General features: G+C 42.2%; 1 protein-coding gene across 5 annotated transcripts in view; it reads left to right on the top strand.

Annotated features, from left to right (window-relative positions):
- The window catches only part of AAGAB (alpha and gamma adaptin binding protein), a 31,502-nt gene extending 17,419 nt beyond the window's left edge, over nt 1-14,083 (top strand). For all 5 annotated transcript variants that reach the window (XM_033919669.1, XM_033919672.1, XM_033919670.1 and 2 more), the window contains 7 exons: nt 398-487; nt 3,546-3,629; nt 4,002-4,081; nt 5,092-5,188; nt 9,869-9,973; nt 12,285-12,334; nt 13,629-14,083. In XM_033919669.1, the coding sequence (XP_033775560.1) occupies nt 398-487; nt 3,546-3,629; nt 4,002-4,081; nt 5,092-5,188; nt 9,869-9,973; nt 12,285-12,334; nt 13,629-13,706 (584 nt within the window). In that variant the 3' untranslated portion in view covers nt 13,707-14,083. The remainder of the gene's footprint in view (nt 1-397; nt 488-3,545; nt 3,630-4,001; nt 4,082-5,091; nt 5,189-9,868; nt 9,974-12,284; nt 12,335-13,628) is intronic.
- The last annotated feature ends 4,872 nt before the right edge of the window (nt 14,084-18,955 follow it).

Genomic DNA, 18,955 nt, shown 5'->3' with positions numbered 1-18,955 from the left:
ATGTGTGTCTGGGGCTGACAACTGTATGACATAGAAATTAAAAACAAACCACTCCAAAACCATCATATTTCTCAGTAAATTTATCTTATATTCACCAATGGAAACAAATCTCAAAATAGCAAATGAAAAAGTATGTGTGTTAAAACTGCATCTCGAGCTGTCGATTGCATAGTTTGGTAGTTCTCAGCCCTTCCTAGCATTTCCTGGCGCATTCACACATCTATTCCTCTTTCCGAAGACTATTCTGCACATGTGTCTGATTGACCAGGAGGGTGGGCTTCAGGAGCTCCATTTAGCTTCTGATAAGGCAATAGCTTGGCATGGTGACTGCACTTGCTTAATATTAATAAAAAAAGTGAGCTGGGTGATGTCTGTATTTTGTCTGGCTGTGTTTTAGGAGTGAGCCGGCAGAAAGCTCAGGAGTGGTGCATTAAACATGGCTTTGAACTTGTGGAGTTGAATCCAGAGGATGCTCCCGATGAAGATGGTAAGTGAGGTTCCACAAGCCATAAAGACTCATGGATGTGATGTTTACACTCTTACAGCTTCCTGATGGAAAAAATAGGTTAATTGCTGCAGCGACACTATTTTCTTCCTGTCAATATGTGTAGGGGTGAGGTGAATACCTTTCTGTAGTACAAGGTTATATTTGGCTCATACACACCACCCTTCCCCCCAGGGTCTCCAGCAGATGTGACCGAGGGGTGGGATGGCATGAGATTTGAGTGCCTTGTCTGTGATGCCATCTATTAGTATCTCAACAAATATGCAAATTGAAACTGCCAAGAAACTGTTTCATAGGTCTGGAACCTAAAGATTCAGTCAGTCTAGTCTTTTGGATAATAATTACGTTTGATTTTGTGTTGGATTCAGAAAGTTTGAGAAATTAGGATATTATTGTTGTTACTGTGACCCTAATGGTGCTGACCGCAAGAAAGTAAATCCTAAAAAAAAATGCAGGGACGAGAGAACAGGTTTAGAGGGAATGAAGTTGGCAGAAAGCAGGTGGCCTTAGCCATGTCATGTGATTTTCACACACAGCTGCCCAAGGCACAAACGAGCCTCACTTGCTGGGTTCTGCCGTATAAAGTAATGGTTTCACGTAGCAAGAGACCCTATCCCTCCATATCTTACAAATGTAAAGTGCTTTGTCACAAATTACAGTTCAAATTTTAGAAGAGGGATGAGGAGACTAAGCTCCCTAATGGCCTGCTATGGAATGGTCCAAGACCTGGATCTTGTACAGCAAGGGGATGAGGGGCACATGCCACTTAGCCAGCTTTCTTTCCTTAGAGGCCCTTAGGTCAAGGGCACTCTAGCAGGATTAAGGGAAATGGACTTTGAAATCATCACTGCCTCTTGACTTCTTTGTGTCTATCCTGTGCCAATGTTAATACAATTCCAATTATGAGCAGAAAGCAAACATATCCAAAGTAGTGTGAAGCTCTAGTTGTTGTTTCTAATGTACTATTGACTAGAAATTAGAGGTCTGTTACTTACCTAATTCCACAAATTATTAGTAAATCTCACCTCAAAATTACTGCTAGTCCAGATACATGGGTTTATTCCACCCTGGCAACAAATGGAGACAGAGAACACAATTTTTCCAAAGACAGAGTCAATGCAGCCCTGGAACTTGTCCGTATTCCTCTGTCTCCAGCTAATGGTACCATGTCTAAGACTGGTGCAATAGAATTACTGACAGGACTTCCTCAGAGGCAGACTGTGGCCTATGCTTCAGGATGTATAGAAGCTGTGTTGACAGTGGCTCTCGGGGATCATTCTGAAGAATGTTCTACTCATTGACTGTGGACCCCTCAGGAAGTCCTCAGGCATCATCCTGCAGTGTTTTTTTTTTTTGCTGTGGTGGAGCTGCGCCTGAAAGCTTGTGGTCTTGTGGGATGCCTGCTAACCTTGGGAGTTGGGGTTGGACAGTAGGTTGAGGTCCCGCTTCTAGGAGAGTGTTATGGGCTGGGAATTATTACTTATCATTTATATAGTGCTACTAGACATGCATAACGCTATACACATTATGTGCTGGTACTTTCTCTGTTCCTTGTATGCTCATAATTTAAGGTATTTTTGTACCTGGGACAATGGAGGGTTGAGTGACTTGCCCAGGGTCACAGGGAGCTGTAGTGGGAATCGAATCCAATTCCCCAGGATCTCAGCTCACTGCAGTTACCGTTAGGCTGTTCCTCCATTACAGGGAGGAAGGGGAAGAGGAGTTATCTCTCTGCTCTTTGTGACTCGGGAAGCCTGGGCTCTCAAGTGAGTAACAGACTTAGGCCCTAAGCCCATCCCTACCTCCTTTGTGGAGAAAGACTGGGGAGTTGATGAGGGGGCTACTTTTAGTAGTGTTTTAGCACAAGGCTGAGTTGTCCTCAGGGGAGGGGGAGGAGCCCTTAGTTATTTGGTTGTTTAGGCCAGAGGTTAGATTCTCTGATTTCTCTGTTGACTTATAAAATGATCATTCTGGCAGATTCTCATAATAGGAAGATGGAACACCTTTTTGAAACTGGCATTTCAGTGTTGGTGGTTCTGGCCTTGCTGTGTTGGATTCAGTAGCTGTTACAGAGCCAGGAGCTAGCTCACCTGGAATGTGGCATGGCCTTCCCCACCGATGCCCTGTATGATCTGATTGGGGTTGGTCTAGGTCAGTAGTGTCATTAATTGTGACTTTGAGTGGAGGATGCAAGACAAGTAGGGAGGAGAATGAGAGAGTACTCAAGGAAGTGGTTTTTCTAGTGATTGTATATAGTAAACACCTATATATATTTTTTTTTTACATCACAAGTGTTAGTGTTCATTCATATGAATACCAAGGCTAAGTGATACAATTTTGAGTCACAGATAGATTGCTGATTGATAAGGATCGAAAGCTAATTGACCCATGGTTAGCATGGGCAGCTTACTGTGTATCTTGGAATTTTATAGAAGAAATTGGTGTAGGAAAGAGGGGGAATAAAGTTAATTGAACTGTTTTTTGAGATCAGAAAATTGCGCATGAATCAGGTGACCATAGAAATGTGGTTCTATGTTGAGCATTCAATTAACAAGCTGGTCCACTTATAATTCAAAAGATAAGTACAGTCTTTGAATTCTATGTGGGTATGTTGGCAAGATGATTACGAATAAGAAAGGTACAGTAAAGAGACATAGTTTTCCGTTTAGTTTTTAGGAAGGCCATTTTCTAAATTATGAATCCCTCTTATTTTTTGAGTTATGATGATTTTGAAGTGAGATTTATTGATCGTTTTGGATTCGTATATGTCCTGCCTACAACAGTGATGGGGGTTCTTTTTGTCTAATAACACAAGTGCTAGTTAAGGAAAAGGAAGGCAGCAGTTATGAGACGTGGTAGAACTGGAACCTGGCTTACAGCTCATTGGCACTTGATGGGATGATTCTCTTCTTACAGGATTTATTTCTATTTAAACTGCTTAGTAAGTATGTTTTGAGGGGTGGTAAATTGAATAAAAATGAAAGATGCTAAAGGATCTCTGTGGTGCTGATTTCGTAACTGCACCTATTTTTTCATGTAGATGACTTCCCAGAGACTACAGGAGTGAAGCGGATTGTCCAGGCCTTAAATGCCAATGTCTGGTCCAATGTGAAAATGAAGGACGGTAGGTCAGCCCAGATTGTCTGTCTGTTAGAATTGATTTCTGTTGCTTCATATAGCACTTTTTGTAGAAAATTTGATTAAATAAATGGAATGTGACCAGTGGCGTAGCAAGGGTAGGAGTTGCCCGGGGCGGTGGCATTCCCCACACCCACCCACGCTCCTTCCATGCCAACCTGCGCCCTCACGCCCTATGTACCTCTTTAAATCTTCAGCAGCGAGGTACCGGGGGACGAGGGATGGAGGATGTGAGAGGGCAGAGAGGTGCTGGTACTCCCACCAAGACTGCCGCCCTCTTACTAAGCGCTGAAGATGTGCTCTAGCAGGATGGGATAATGATGTCGATAGTTCTTACGTAGGCTTCTTTTTCCTCCAGACCACCATCAAAGCTTTGGCCTATTCAGTACATTAGCTGGAGCGCACAGCGCTAGATCACAGGAGGCTCAACAGGCAGAGGTGAGCAAACTTTCCTGTGGCTCTCTGGTTGCTACCATGTGCCACTATATAGGGGATTCCACTATCCTGTGTGTGTTGCTTTTCAATTAACACCTTTTCAGTAGCAATCCAAGGTAAATTTCATTCAGGTACACTATGTAATTCTCTGATCACCTGAAGGCTTACAATCTAAGTTTGAAGTGTTAAACGACTTGCCCAAGATCACAGGGAGCATAACTAGAGTTTGAACCCTGGCTGCTCTTCCATTCCTCCCCAGAACGGCTGTGTTTTTGAGACAGCTTTACTGAATACACAGGGTGCATATAGACTTATCTCCTGTGTATTCATTCTGGATAGTCTAAAAACCTTATTTAGCTATGAAGCTACCAAAACTGCTTTGAAAATATTTTTTCATTTAATTAAGCATTTATATGTAGTGCTGTTCGAGAGAGAGACCTCTGATTGCCAGGAATGAAGATTTTGTATGTTTGTTCTAATTATTTTACCTATTGGTTTAAATCCTTTAAACATAGAAGAAAAGAAGACCTTAAGAAGCTATTATAAATTTGTACTAATCATTTTTGACTGTATATCTAATCACTCTATAAAAACTTACTTTTAATAAAGTTTGTTTTATTTAAAAAAACCTTTCTGTAATGGGGAAGGCTTGATAATAATTGCAGCCAGTGAAATCTTAGCTAGGAACTCTGACAAACAACAAACAAGCCAATCAGAACTGAGAACACTCTAAGGGTTAAGTTACACAAAAGAATTGCCTATATTTTATTAAATGGGATCTAGCGTTTTACATTGTGTTTTGTAAGTCATCTGGAGAATCTTTTTGACACAGTTAATAAATAATGCATATGAATTGTGTGAGTTTGTTGCGGATGCTCAAACGGTCAGATACTTTTTGGCCTCCGAGGACTGGCCAGGGAATTTGGAGCAGCTTTGCACTTTCTTCCCATCTGCTATGGTTACTGGAATATGAATCAAATTCTGTCTGATGTGACCTGCGAATTTTACTGTAGCATTCCGATGCAGTCACAGGAGGCATGGCAGAGTCCCTTCAAGAGAATGGCAGAGGCACAGAAGGCACCAGTGACTCTCGCTTGGACATCACTGTAGGTGAGCCTCTCGGGAGGGGAACAGGGTTATGACATGGTCTCCAGATTTCAGCCTGAATTTGCTAATTACCTTTAACTGATAGCTGCACAAAACCAGAAACGTGTGTGCATCCACAACTAGACAATAACACCCGTCCCATGTTGAAATGATACTTGGAGGACCGCAGAGGGAGGCAGATCTCTATAGTCTCTGCATTAGAGACTGGTGCAAAGGAAAGGGCTTTAGATTTGGGGGGGAGGGGGAGGCATTTCTTCCAAAAGAATGGGCTCCATCTTAACTAGAGTGGAACTGTGCTAAAGTTTAAAAAGAAGCGAGATCAGCTTTCAAACTAGATCCTGGGGAAAGCTGAAATTCATTCATTGTAGAAGATATGTTCAAGATATACTGGAAAATACTAAGGCTGGAAATACTGTTGTGAATGTATTTAAATAAAGAACAGATAAATGATTCAAAATTACCCCCAACAACTACTAGGTAGGTTGTGAATGCAAATAAACCTACTTTATGTTATCTATATGTGAATGTGAGAAGTCTCAAAATAACCCCCCCTTCCAATCTTTCAAGCTGCTGTGAAAGTTGGACTTCCCCCCTAAATGAAGGGTTAGACGTAATGGATATGTCAAGAGACCTCATGGAAGGCAGACAACCAATGTACAGTATATCAAAATGATAGGTTGGATCAGATCGGCTGCTATATGTTATGGATGGGATAGAGTCACACAGGATAAAAGTTTTCTGCAGAAAATAATATGAAATCTTTTGGACAAAATGGAAAACCAAATTGTATAAAGAAATCAGGACCTTTACTGAGCTTTTTCCCAGGTTGGGCTAAGAAGCTGCATCATCCTACGATTTGATATGTCAGCTACTCCTCCTTTTAATTCTGTCAGTACTACTGAAATAGTGTGAATAACCTAGGCCTTCTATTGTATACTTCTATATTTTTTTATTGTTGTAAACTAATTAGATACACTGCCTACACAAGAACTCTGAGGAGGCTTTCCATGTTTTATTAACCTTTGAAATACCTCTTAAGCATATTACAGATCTAAGCAGTTTACAGTAAAATACAGACAAATTAGGAAAGGAACTCCATTAGAGTTAAGATAAAAAGATAGGATATATATATTATCATAAGACCTTCCTCACAAACTAGCCAAGAATATAGAATGTGCGTCCGTCCCATCCCCCAAACCCAAATTTGATCACTGCCTATACCAAAAGGCAGAAAAGCAAAATACATAAAAAGGGAAAGGGTATGATATTTATACGTGTAAGTGAAAAAACAGGCCAAATTAACCCAATAAAAAATGATAAGGATTCAGCATAACTTAGCAAAACAGAATAAACTCAAACTACTGCCTATTATTTAAAACCATAAACGGAGACAGCCCAAACTACCTCAACCAGAAATAGGAGAACACATAAACCGTTCATGCATCCCCCAATCAGAGACATCGAACAAAAAAATCTGTACAATGGCCTTCTAGCCACTCAAGCAGCAAAACTAGACTACCAACTCTCCAATTTACTGATAATGACTCCAGACTACAAATCGTTCAGAAAAGAAATAAAATCCATGCTATTCAAGAAATCCTTGAAGACAAACGAACACCACAAGACTCATCCCAATTTTCTGAAGCAACCTGCTCTACTCTTCAATTCCTCTGGAAATGGCCAGATAACTTCTTTTGTAATTCACCTTGAACCGCAAGGTAATGGCGGAATAGAAATCACTAATGTAATGTAATGTAAATATAATTGAATAAACAATAAATTATTGGAGAGTAAAATAATATCAAGATTTCAAAAAAGAAAAGAGAGCGGTAAGGAAAGGCAAAAAGGAAAAAACAAATAGAAAAATAAAATAAGATGAAGTACAATAAAGGCCATCATTGTTAGCTACACCGTGCAAACGATATCATATTAGCAATAAGGCTCTTGAGGCAGGCCATATTGGCCGAAACACATGCGTGTCGAGCCATCGCACAGGTTTTCATGATTGAAGAACATCTGTAAATCTCTCCACTGTGGTTTGTTTGTTTCTGTCTGGATAGATGACCTATCATAGAACTTAAGACCCATGCAAAAAAATCTAAAAAATGTGTGCTGTACAATAAAGCAAACTGTCCATAATATTTTAGACTCCCAAAGAAACAAATTGTCTGTCTCTTGCTATACTGCAAAATAAAACCATCCTTCAGTCTCAAACTGAGAGAAATAGAGCACAAATGGTCCTTGTTTTAAAAAGGGATCGATTAGCAGGCAACCTCATTTTGCATATCCACAGATAAAGGAAAACAAGAAATCATACCAAATGACAATATGACATGTTCACTCATCTGAAACTTGCTTAAATTTGATCAAATGCTGAGACTTGCTGTCCTCATTAGTTTTTCTCCCCAATTCCATTGAACAAAACCTAGAACGGACCACACTACTCCACAAACATGTTTTCAATCTAATGCTCATTCTCCTGATCAACCTTCATTAATAGCTTCTCTCCTTTGCATTTATTGCCTAGCATTTCCCTGTCCTCTCCTTTCTGCACTGCTGTCCTCCATCCCCTCTAGGGTCCAACTTCTCTGTGTCTGTCTCCCTCCCTTTCTTCTCCATCCCTCTCTTCAGGACATCCACAATGAATATGCATGAGAGAGATTTGCCTGCACTGCCTTCTTGGTATGCAAATCTCTCTCTCTCTCATGCATGTTCATTGTGGATATCCTGAAAACCTGGCCTGCCAGTAGATCTCGAGGACCGGACTTGGGCAGCCCTGGAGCCTTCCTTCTGATGTGTCCCATCCAGTCAGAAATGCAGGAGGATGGTGTTGGAGGGGGGCAAGGCAAGCTGTAGGCATGTGTATGAATCGCTGCAGCTGTGAAGGTAGACCGGGTTAAAGTGGACATGTTTCTAAATAGTTGCTCTTTGATTGAATTTTTGTGTGTATTGTTTACTTGATTGTGCAATCTGATCTAGTGTTTATACCGAGTATAATTAAGAAACTGAGCAAAAATAATGAGGTCAGATATTGCTTGAAATGATGGTGTTGAGGAGGCACACATGGATGCCAGGCAAAAAGAAAAGTAATTGAAAGAAAACAGCGAGTTTGGAAATGGGCAGTTGAGATGAGAAAAGAATCTTTAATACTTTTCTCATTAGTACGAATTATTGTCTTGAGAAAGTGGTTGAACTAGAGGACGTGACTTGAGGTTTCAGGGAGATAGACTTAAAAGTATTTACTGATGTGGTGGTTTCCTGGTAGAGCCTCCCAATGGAGGTGGTAGAAGAAGAAGAAGAAGAAGAAGAACTTTATTTTTGTATACCGCAATACCACAAACAGTTCAGAGCGGTTTACAATGTAAGCGAAGATACAATGTAAGGGAATGTACTATGCAGTTGAGAGCAATTTACAATGCAGGGGACTGTACATATTCAGCAGAGATAGAGGCAAAAACATGTGGGATAAACACAGAGAATCCCTGTAGAGAACGAGGATGAAATCAAAACAAAAGTGGTGCTTAACAGCTATCCTTATAGTTGGCAAGTAAGCTAAAACTGGCAAAGACAGATCGAGGTAAGCCGGCGTGGGCTTTGATGGGAAGGCAGGCCTGTCCCAAGAACAGTGGAGAGAGGTTAGGATCAAGTATGTGTATTATATGATATGCTACGAGTGTGGGTGTTAATGTAACTCTATGCTGAATGTTCAAATTAGAGAGTAAGATGGCGTTAATTAGCAAAGTGGTTGGTTTGTTGGTTTAATTGTTGCTATGCTGAGGTCATAATAATCATTAGTCTTCAGACTACTCGCAGGGTGGTGCGACAGTGAAGCCAGTGGAACCCGCACTGGATGGACTGTGTGGGTCTCTATCTGCCATTTACTGTGTTATGTCACGAAACCACAAACAGCAGCAAAAAAGGTCTAATGGACCTTCAAAGTAACTAACTTCTGTCTCAAGCACTGGACTACCAATCATATGCCATATAAATGATATAATTGAAAAAAGGAGGGAGTCTCAGTGTGAAGGACCAGCGAAAGGAGAAAGACATCTCCAGCACTCACATGATAATAACCTCCACCTGCACACCATCATCGAATCCCTCCTGTGTGCACCCACCAACCAAATCAAAAAATAAGGTGAAATTCAACAGTGATAATAATAAATCACATATTCACAGTGCTGAAACAGAGAAAAATACTTTGAAGGTCCCTCCAGCTGACTCCCAGAATCAAAAAGGGAAAACTTAGCTTGCAGGCAAGGAAACACTGTAAACTGCCAAGTCAGATGAAATTCAGGAGTAGTTCAACCAGCCCGGTTTTGGGGACTCTAGGTCCCTTCCTCAGGAACCTGTAACTTTAGGCGGACAGCACTTATTCAGCCTGGAGAGAAGGAAGAACCAACAGAGCAGCAAGCAAAAGGAAACAGCACTTTCCGAATCGGGAAAGGAAGCACATTTGGAGCAGTACAGAAGCTCTGTCAACATGATACTCACTTGCAGAAGTCAGTGAGGCAAAAATACCCCAAAGAGAAGCTCAAAATGGCAGAAAGTTGATATTTTTAAAAACAAAACCAGAACCTTTGTTATAAGGATTTAGGTATTGCTATAATAGGGAGTATAAGTTTCTTCCTGTGAGGGCTTCCCTGTGAGTAACCCCACTCATAGCTATTGTTGTTAATGCAGATCCCGTACTGGACACAGATATTCAAGAGTTGGCAAGTCTTACCACTGGTGATGGAGATCTTGAAAATTTTAGCCGTCTCTTTACAAAACTGCAAGAAATGAAAGGTTAGTGGCATGAGAATATAGCCTAAGGGACTTTGGTGTGGCCTGTTTATTTTAGGGTTAACCCCAGTTATTAGTAACTTAAGTCTCATTGAACAAAATAGCATAAGTTAGTGGTGAAATAACCCACAGTGATACTGGGGTAGTAGTTATTTTCATACTCAGATTCCGTAAATGGCACCCAAACAAGCGTCTTTTATAGACTAGCACTTTGCAGGAATTCCTGCACTCAGTTTTGGAAGTGCTTAAAAGAATCTATTATGGCTGCCTTTGACCAGAGGGCACGATGGGCCACTGGTCTGACCCAGCAGCGGCAATTCTTATGAATTTTCGGAACATTCCCTTCTGAGATCATTTAGGTGCAGCATTATAGCACCTAGGCTTATCTGTGCCAGTTACCGTCAAAAATTGGTCTGGGCTTGTTAACTAGGCATTTTGCACATGGGGCCAGAACACCTAAAATATTAGCACCGATCAATTGCATAGAAGGTATTTACCATGTATAGAATCGCGCTTAGTGTCCATACATATCACTAACATTTAGGCCACTGATGCGCCTCCCCTGACCACACCCCAGAATTTATGCAGACCTCTTTATAGAACACACTTAGAAAGTTGCGCATGTAACTTAATTACTGCCAATTAGCATCAATTATTACATGCTTATTAAACAATTTGTGTGTGCAGCTTGGGTCACACAATACAGATGCACTAAAATGGTTCAAGTTTCTTAATTTCTTGTTATACTGTCTAGCCCGAGTATCTGGGTGTGGTTGCGGTGGGCTAACTTTCGGGGGGCCAATTTCTAAATGGCGATCGATGTTCAAATGGCTTCCCATGCATGAGTTTTGCGGAAGTCTGTCGTAATCCTATCCAATTGATCATTTAGAAACTGACTCTCGCATATGCAAAGAGCAGGCAGGGGAAGCCCCAAAGTAGCCTCCTGCCAATCAGCTGTTTGGAATAGGAAGACCTTTTTTTTTTTTTTTTTTAATGGCACATATGTGTGTGTGTGTTACACACACCCCCACTATTTATCCCATAAAAAAAGTCAAGTCACATTCTGGGGCCTTAGGCATATGAGCCAATCAGGGCTTTAGGCCCTTCCCCATGCATCCCAGGATGCATAGGGAAGGGGAAGACCTGTGGGCAGGTGAGACTGGGCATCCCTCCTGCTGCTTTCACCTAAGAGGTACAGGGGTGGTTTGAGGGGGTAAAGGGGGAGACAGGGGGCCTGGGGTTAAGGCAGGAGGGAGTGGGCATTCCTCCTGCTGATTATTTAAGGAAGGGGAGGGGGTCAGTTCCATAGTGGTCCTGCTGATTTCCCCCCCCCCCCAACATTCGGGGGGGTGGTTCAAGGCAGCAGGAGGGAGTGGGCATCCTTCCTGCATCTATTTTTGTTCCAGGGGATGTCAGGGGGGCTGTTGGGGGGGGGGGTCGGTCGGCTCAACTTCTTCTTTTTTATGGGGCATTTATTTGTGTGTGTGTTACACACACACAACATCTATACCCATAGAAAAAAATATGGCTGACCTGTTGGTTTTTTCAGGTTGGTATTACCAGTCGCAAAATTTAGTGTATGCCTTGGCGATGTTAGGCCATCAATCAGATTACTATTAAAATGAGGTAATTTATACTAAAACCAGCAATGAAGTTGTTTGCATGGCAGAGTTCGAGAATATACAAACGCACAGCAAAACACGTGGTGAGCCGTTTTGTAAATTGGGTTGGCAAACTTGGTTGTTCGCTAAGCTTGTCAAACTGGTTTAGCGACTATCGGTAGACGTTCGGAGCATTTATTGCATCTAGAGCAGGGGTGGGCAACTCTGGTCCTCGAGGGCTGGAATCCAGTGGGGTTTTCAGGATTGCATTGAAAGCAGTGCATGCAAATAAATCTCATGCATATTCATTGGGGAAATCCTGAAAACCCCACTGGATTCTGGCCCTCGAGCACCAGAGTTGCCCACCCCTAATTTTATGAGATTGTTTAGTTCCTGAGTGGGCATAGAAGGGCAGGATCAGTAGTTAAATCATGTGTTTTACAAGATGAACTGATATATGTGGCAGTTTTAATGCACACAGTTCATCCATATCTACATATGTTGCCTGTATAAAAAGGTGCAATATATGTACCAGCAGGCCTAGGTGCTCTGCTTAAAGTTATGCTCAGAGAGGGACATGGGAGAAGCTAATATGGTCCAGGACACAACAGAACATTCTGAATATATCTAACATCTGTAGCCCATATGACCTTTTGGACCCATTTGATTTATCTGAGGAGAAATAACTAAAACACTTATCTCTATTTGTCCAGACAAAGCAGCAACCCTTCCTCATGAACAAAGAAAACTTCACGCTGAGAAGGTAAGTAACTGGAGGAAGAAAGGTGGCACCAAGGTGTCTCCATTCAGTTTATATGTGAAGAAAGAAAGTTGAGGTTTCTCATGGTTTATAATATCCTCCTTATCCATACACTGAAAAAATCCATTCTATACACAGGAAAAACACCCATTTAAGAGATCCACAAAAAAACCCAAACCAAAAGAAAGGAGAAACTTCTACATAACAAAGCCCAAGAACACACAGAAATAGGGGTGGGCCAAGGACTTTCCTGTACACAAGTGTAAAATATAAAGCACCAACAGATAAAAACACCTGACACGGCCATTTATGAGATCCTGCACACAGGGAGGCGTTTTAATTTATTGAGATGAGTTTAAGCAGTATGCAAATGTTTTAAATAAATAACTTATAAATAGGGGATCATACATGCAGGAGTAACATATATAGAAACTGCTTACAATAAATCAAGATGTTTGCATATGCACACAAATTTACTATATAAGGAGACTGGTTTCCTAAACACTGGAGCTTTGCAGTTTGTTATAAATTTCCTGATATTATCAGTATGTGATTGTACAATATTGATATCAATATGCTAATAATTACTGATTTTTGCGTTTGTATGTAGCTTCAATTCATTAGGGATAGTGTAAACAGAACATGGAACAGATTTTCATTTATAAGATATCTTTTCAGATGAAAACTTTCTTACTTTGTAGTGAATTTAACCAATTTAGGTGCTTAATGAAAATCAGTGTTGTCTGGTTAAAACCACTAAAGCAGTTTTTCCCCTCTCTCCCACCCCCCTATAATTATGGTACACTGTTCTTTTCTGGTCTACTGTGTCTCAGATGACTGTAATTGAGAGGGTAAAAAATGCTCCTCTGGCTTATTTTTCCATCCTTCCTGTAATCAGACCCCCCCTCCCCCAAAAATACCAACCCAACAATGCCCAGGGGGGATTCTCCCCTTCCTTTCTGTCCAACAAAGGTGAAAGAAAGAGTATGCTGAGCTCCCATGTTCTCCCTTTTTTTTGATTAGAGAGGAGAGCCTTGGAAGCAATCTTTCTCTTTTGACATTGGGGGAAACGGTCCAGTTTTGTCCTGCCCATGCAGCAGTAGATTTGGCCACCTAACTCTTAGCTTCCTAATGAAACTTAAGAGCCTAAATTTGTCTGCTCAACTCCATAGTTTTCAGAGAGTTTGATCGAGATAGCTTTGAAAACTTTAATAACAGATGTGTTCACATTTCAGTTTAAGAATTATAAATCCTACTTTCAATCACAAAGGTACTGTATTTTATGTCTAATCTCCAGGTAGCTAAAGCTTTCTGGATGGCAATTGGTGGCGATCAGGATGAAGTGGACGGTCTCTCCTCTGACGAGGAACACTGAGCAGGACAATGACGACGACACAGCAAAGGCGGGAGTTGTTGGACTCTGGGTTGTCTTCCCAGTACATTGTTTGGAGACCAGATGGGTCATCAAGAAAGTGATTTCAGGGTTGTGTGCATTATGCCTAACAATAACTCGATTCTCCCTTTCCAACTGTAAGGTTCGTTTTCTCTAATTCCATTGACTCTCTGCTAACAGCAGCTCTTTCCTTTCACTGTTTCAGCTCCTGAGGCCATGTGGGAATTTCATCACCCCTTTCAATCTCCTTTCCTCAGCTCTTGGACTGTTCTGTGGGGTTATTAAATGCACTCAGTTATTTCTATAGTGACTTCTGTAATTTTGGGTGCTCCACAATAAAGATGGCAGCCACCTCTTGATGTGTCGCCTCTAGATTTTCTTAATGGAAGATAGGAAACGGAAAATATTTCCACAGATCTCAATGCAATTATGGCAGTGTCTTGGAAACTTTGCAAAGCTGTGGCACAAGGGCATCCAGAAATGCATGGATGTTGATGCAATGACATTTTTATTATTATTATCTGCGCATGCGCAAAGGCCCTCCAGATGGGGCTCTGAGCCACCGGGGTGGAGGAGAGGCGCTGGTGCCAAGCTGACTGCTTATAGGATGTGCTTCTCGCAATGAGAGGCAAATCCTGTAGGCAGTCAGCCGGCACAGTCGTGTCAGAGATGCCGATACGATAAATATTGTCCCCAGAGGATGGTGATTCCATAGCTGAAACTGGGTCCTAGTTGGGATTTCGTTTATTGATTTTTTCATTTTTTTTTTAATGATTTTTTATATATAAATTCTTTATTCATTTTTCATCCTATAGCAAATATATATAATAAACATTTATCAATAAATACATCTCTTGAAATTTATCATTTATGATATTCATAGATGAAGATTTTATCCCATCCCTCCCATTCAATCAAGCATTCAATCAATATAACACATCAATAAACTTTCCTAATAATCTAATCTTTTAATAAATTTAAATTCCCCCTCCCAACCATTCTATCTTAATATTGTAAATATAATATAAACTGATGTCTACTCATTGCAATATTTTGTCAATGGTCCCCAAATTTCTTTAAATTTATTAAAATTCCCTTTTTGCACAGCTATTGTTCTTTCCATTTTGTAAATGTGACATACTGAATTCCACCAGAAATTATAATTGAGTCTATTCCAATTTATTTAATGATTTTTTAATATTTTACTAGAATAAAAAGACTTAAGTTCCCATGCTGGTTGGGATGACTCCAGTGCCTCCTCTTTCTATTGTTGTTACAGCATTTTGAGTCTTTGTTCTTTCTTTTTTTGGTTCTTTTAATTGACCGTGCCATTAAAAATGATTTAAAACTCTTAAAAAAAGAAAAGTATGCACCAGTAGACACCTACGAAGGTAGGCATTGTAATTGTGTCTAAGGAGGTGTCTAATGGTACTTAATGTCAAAATATGTGTGGTTAGGGGGGGGAGATGACCTATTCTCAAAAGAACTTAGGCATCTGCAATGCAGACCAGTAAAACCCTGGCCTACATTGCAGACACCTAAGTGTTTTGGTAGGTGCCATTCGCTGCAATTGACATGCAGCTGAAGATTTAGGTGCCCAAAAAGTGTAAGTAGGACTACACAACCTTCTTAGGGCTAGGTGGGGAATTATTCCTTGGCGGGAGAGCAAATATGTGGACCAGAGCCAAAAACGTCAGAGTTTCTTTGAAGAAAAACTCGAAGTTTCGAGTCGCCCGCACCGCACGAGTGCCTTCCCGCCTAGACCAGGGCACGTCTCCTCAGTTCTTATTTTTCCACGGAGCCGAGAAGTCAGTCTTTGACTCTCTGCGCAAAGTTTTCTTTACTTGTGCCTTCTAAGTCTGTGGTTTTGGTTTTATTTGATCTTAATCGCTGATTTTCGTCGTGTTTTATTGTTTAAAAAAAAAAATTTCATCGTTCCGTTCGACCGGGCAGGCCACGTCGCCACAGCCCCGCGGCTTCGGTCTTGTGGCGGAGCTTTTTCGGCCTATGTCCCAGCCTATCACCGGTTTTAAAAAGTGTGACAAGTGCCAGTGCGTGATTTCGCTAACGGACCCTCATTGACGCTGTGTTCGGTGTCTTGGGCCTGAACATCTTCCGAAATCGTGCCGGCCTTGCTCACCGCATGTGCTTTCAAGTGCCGTTGCGTCTTGTGGGAGTGCTTCAGCGGGGAACACACTCTCAACAGGGAGCAGAGTCTCTGCAAGTGTCTGGTCTGGCAACAACGCATGCGATGCAAGGAGCAGAGTCTTTGCGAGTGCCTCCATTGGAGCCGATCACCCCGACGGGATTCGAGCCTCTACGGGACCCACCCCTGCTTCGATCGACCACTTCCAGCCCCATCCACCAGTGGTTTGTGACCTCAATGTTGTTCTTTCACAACTTATGAAGCCTCCATTTGAACCTCTTCACAAGGCTCACCTGAAGTATCTCACTTGGAAAGTGGTATTTCTCATTGGCCTCACTTCTGCCCGAAGAGTCAGTGAGCTACAAGCCTTGGTTGCGGACCCACCTTTTACAGTATTCCATCATGACAAGGTGGTTCTCCGCACACACCCGAAATTCCTTCCTAAAGTTGTCTCAGAATTTCATCTCAACCAATCCATTGTGCTTCCAGTGTTCTTTCCGAAGCCACATTCTCACCCTGGAGAATCTGCCCTGCATACTATGGACTGTAAGCGTGCTTTAGCCTTCTACCTAGAACGCACCAAGTCTCACAGAACTACTCCTCAACTTTTCATCTTCTTTAATACGAACAAGTTGGGATGTCCTGTTTCTAAGCGCACCATCTCTAACTGGATGGCGGCTTGCATCTCATTCTGCTATGCCCAGACTGGATTGCCCCGTGACAGAAAAATCACAGCCCATAAGGTCAGAGCGATGGCAGCTTCTGTAGCCTTCCTCAGATCAACGCCGACTGAGGAGATTTGTAAAGCTGCCACTTGGTCCTCGGTTCACACCTTCACTTCTCATTATTGTCTGGATACCTTCTCCAGACGGGATGGACAGTTTGGCCAAACTGTATTGCAAAATTTATTCTCCTAAGTTGCCAACTCTCCCACCATCCCATTGAGGTTAGCTTGGAGGTCACCCATTAGTGAGAATACCTGCCTGCTTGTCCTGGGATAAAGCAATGTTACTTACCGTAACAGTTGTTATCCAGGGACAGCAGGCAGCTATTCTCACGTCCCACCCACCTCCCCTGGGTTGGCTTCTCTGCTAGCTATCTGAACTGAGGAGATGTGCCCTGGTCTGGGCGGGAAGGCACTCGCACATGCGCGGTGCGGGCGACTTGAAACTTCGAGTTTTTCTTCAAAGAAGCATCCGCATCGGGGCTCCGTTGGATCACGTCACCCGTTAATGAGACTAGCTGCCTGCTGTCCCTGGATAACAACTGTTACGGTAAGTAACATTGCTTTCCTGTCCCATAAGTACCCGGCCTAGCCAGTCAGGCATAACAATTTAATTAGCTTGAATAGAGCTGTAAAGCACCAGAGTCAGAACAATGGGGAAGTCCTGGATTCTGTAGTATCTTAAAAACTGGCAAATAAGCTCTAGATTCACTAAAGTCAGTGATCGTCGCTAACAGGTTTAGTGAAAATCGCTGCTAACTGACCTAACTGGCCTACGCGTGTTTTACCCCTCGGTCACCCATTTTCTGATCCGGCCATGCAAAATAGCCAAGCGATTAATTCACTTACATCACTTGGCTATTTAGCATTGGGTTTTACTGATGCAAAAACCTGATTGCTGTAGACCTTTTGTTGGAGGGGGGGTGTTTGTTGTTTTTTTTAATCCCCCACTGCTGCTTGCCCTCCCCCAATGACCGATGTCAAATGAGGCCCCCCTCCCTGCCCCAGTGCATCATGTGATCCATGGAGAGGGGCCTAAGACCCTGATTGTACAGGCTCCTCTCTTGGGTGGGATCTGAGCCAATCAGGGACTTCCTTAGGAAGGAGCCTAAGGAAGTTCTCTGATTGGCTTAGATGCCTCAGGACCTTAGGCCCCCTCCTGTGCATCACATGATGCACCAGGGCGGCCAGTGTCATTGGAAGAAAGGAGGAGTAGGAGGTGTTTTGAGTACCGGCATGTCCTGTGCGTTGGTGCTGGTGCCAAATCGGGGTAAGGGATGTTATTTCGGTGCTCGTGGGGGGGGGGGGGGGATGTAGGATCGCCCAAGAACACCAGACTACAATAGTCAAAAACAGATAATACCATTGACTGCAACACTATCCTAAACAAAGGAGCCGACAGATAAGGACTAAGTCCATTGACTAACCAAAGATGAAAATACACCTTCCGAACTACTGCTAACATCTGCCTTCTCATGGTAAGTCCTGAGTCCACCGGCATGCCGAGATAATTCACATCCCAACTCACCAACACTCTCTCCCCCAGTAACTCAACTGTCTCTGGGACATTAGCACCCAGAGTTCTTGCAACACACAACACCTGCATCTTCTGAATATTTAACTTTAACCTATTTTGGTCCATCCAGGTTTTAATCTCTACCACTACCGACTGATGCCCCATGGCATGACAGTTTGAGAAATAAATTACCTCCTAGAATCAGTAGAATCTAAATATAGATGATGGAGATGCCAAAAAGATTCAAAACCCAATATTGGACGCAGTATTCCAGATGCTGGCGCACCATCGCCCGATACAACCAGAATGAAAGAAGTTATCCTGCCGTTGTATCGGGCGATGGTGCGCCCGCATCTGGAATACTGCGTCCAATATTGGTCACCATACCTTAAGAAGGATATGGCGTTACTTGAGAGGGTTCAGAGGAGAGCGACATGTCTGATAAAAGGGATGGAAAACCTTTCATACGCTGAGAGATTAGAGAAACTGGGTCTCTTTTCCCTGGAGAAGAGGAGACTTAGAGGGGATATGATAGAGACAAGATCATGAAGGGCATAGAGAGAGTAGAGAGGGACAGATTCTTCAAACTTTCAAAAAATATAAGAACAAAAGGGCATTCGGAAAAGTTGAAAGGGGACAGATTGAAAACAAATGCTAGGAAGTTCTTCTTTACCCAACGTATGGTGGACACCTGGAATGCGCTTCCAGAGGACATAATAGGGCAGAGGTACTGGGGTTTAAGAAAGGATTGGACAATTTCCTGCTGGAAAAGGGGATAAGAAAGGTATAAATATTTTTAATTTAATTCTTATATACTGCTAATAACCGTGAGGTTTCTAAGCGGT

This window comes from Geotrypetes seraphini, chromosome 14, assembly GCF_902459505.1.
Source record: "Geotrypetes seraphini chromosome 14, aGeoSer1.1, whole genome shotgun sequence".
Classification (NCBI taxonomy): Eukaryota; Metazoa; Chordata; class Amphibia; order Gymnophiona; family Dermophiidae; genus Geotrypetes; species Geotrypetes seraphini.
The sequence above is the reverse complement of the archived record's forward strand: the minus strand, read 5'-3'. Positions and strand labels throughout refer to the sequence as shown.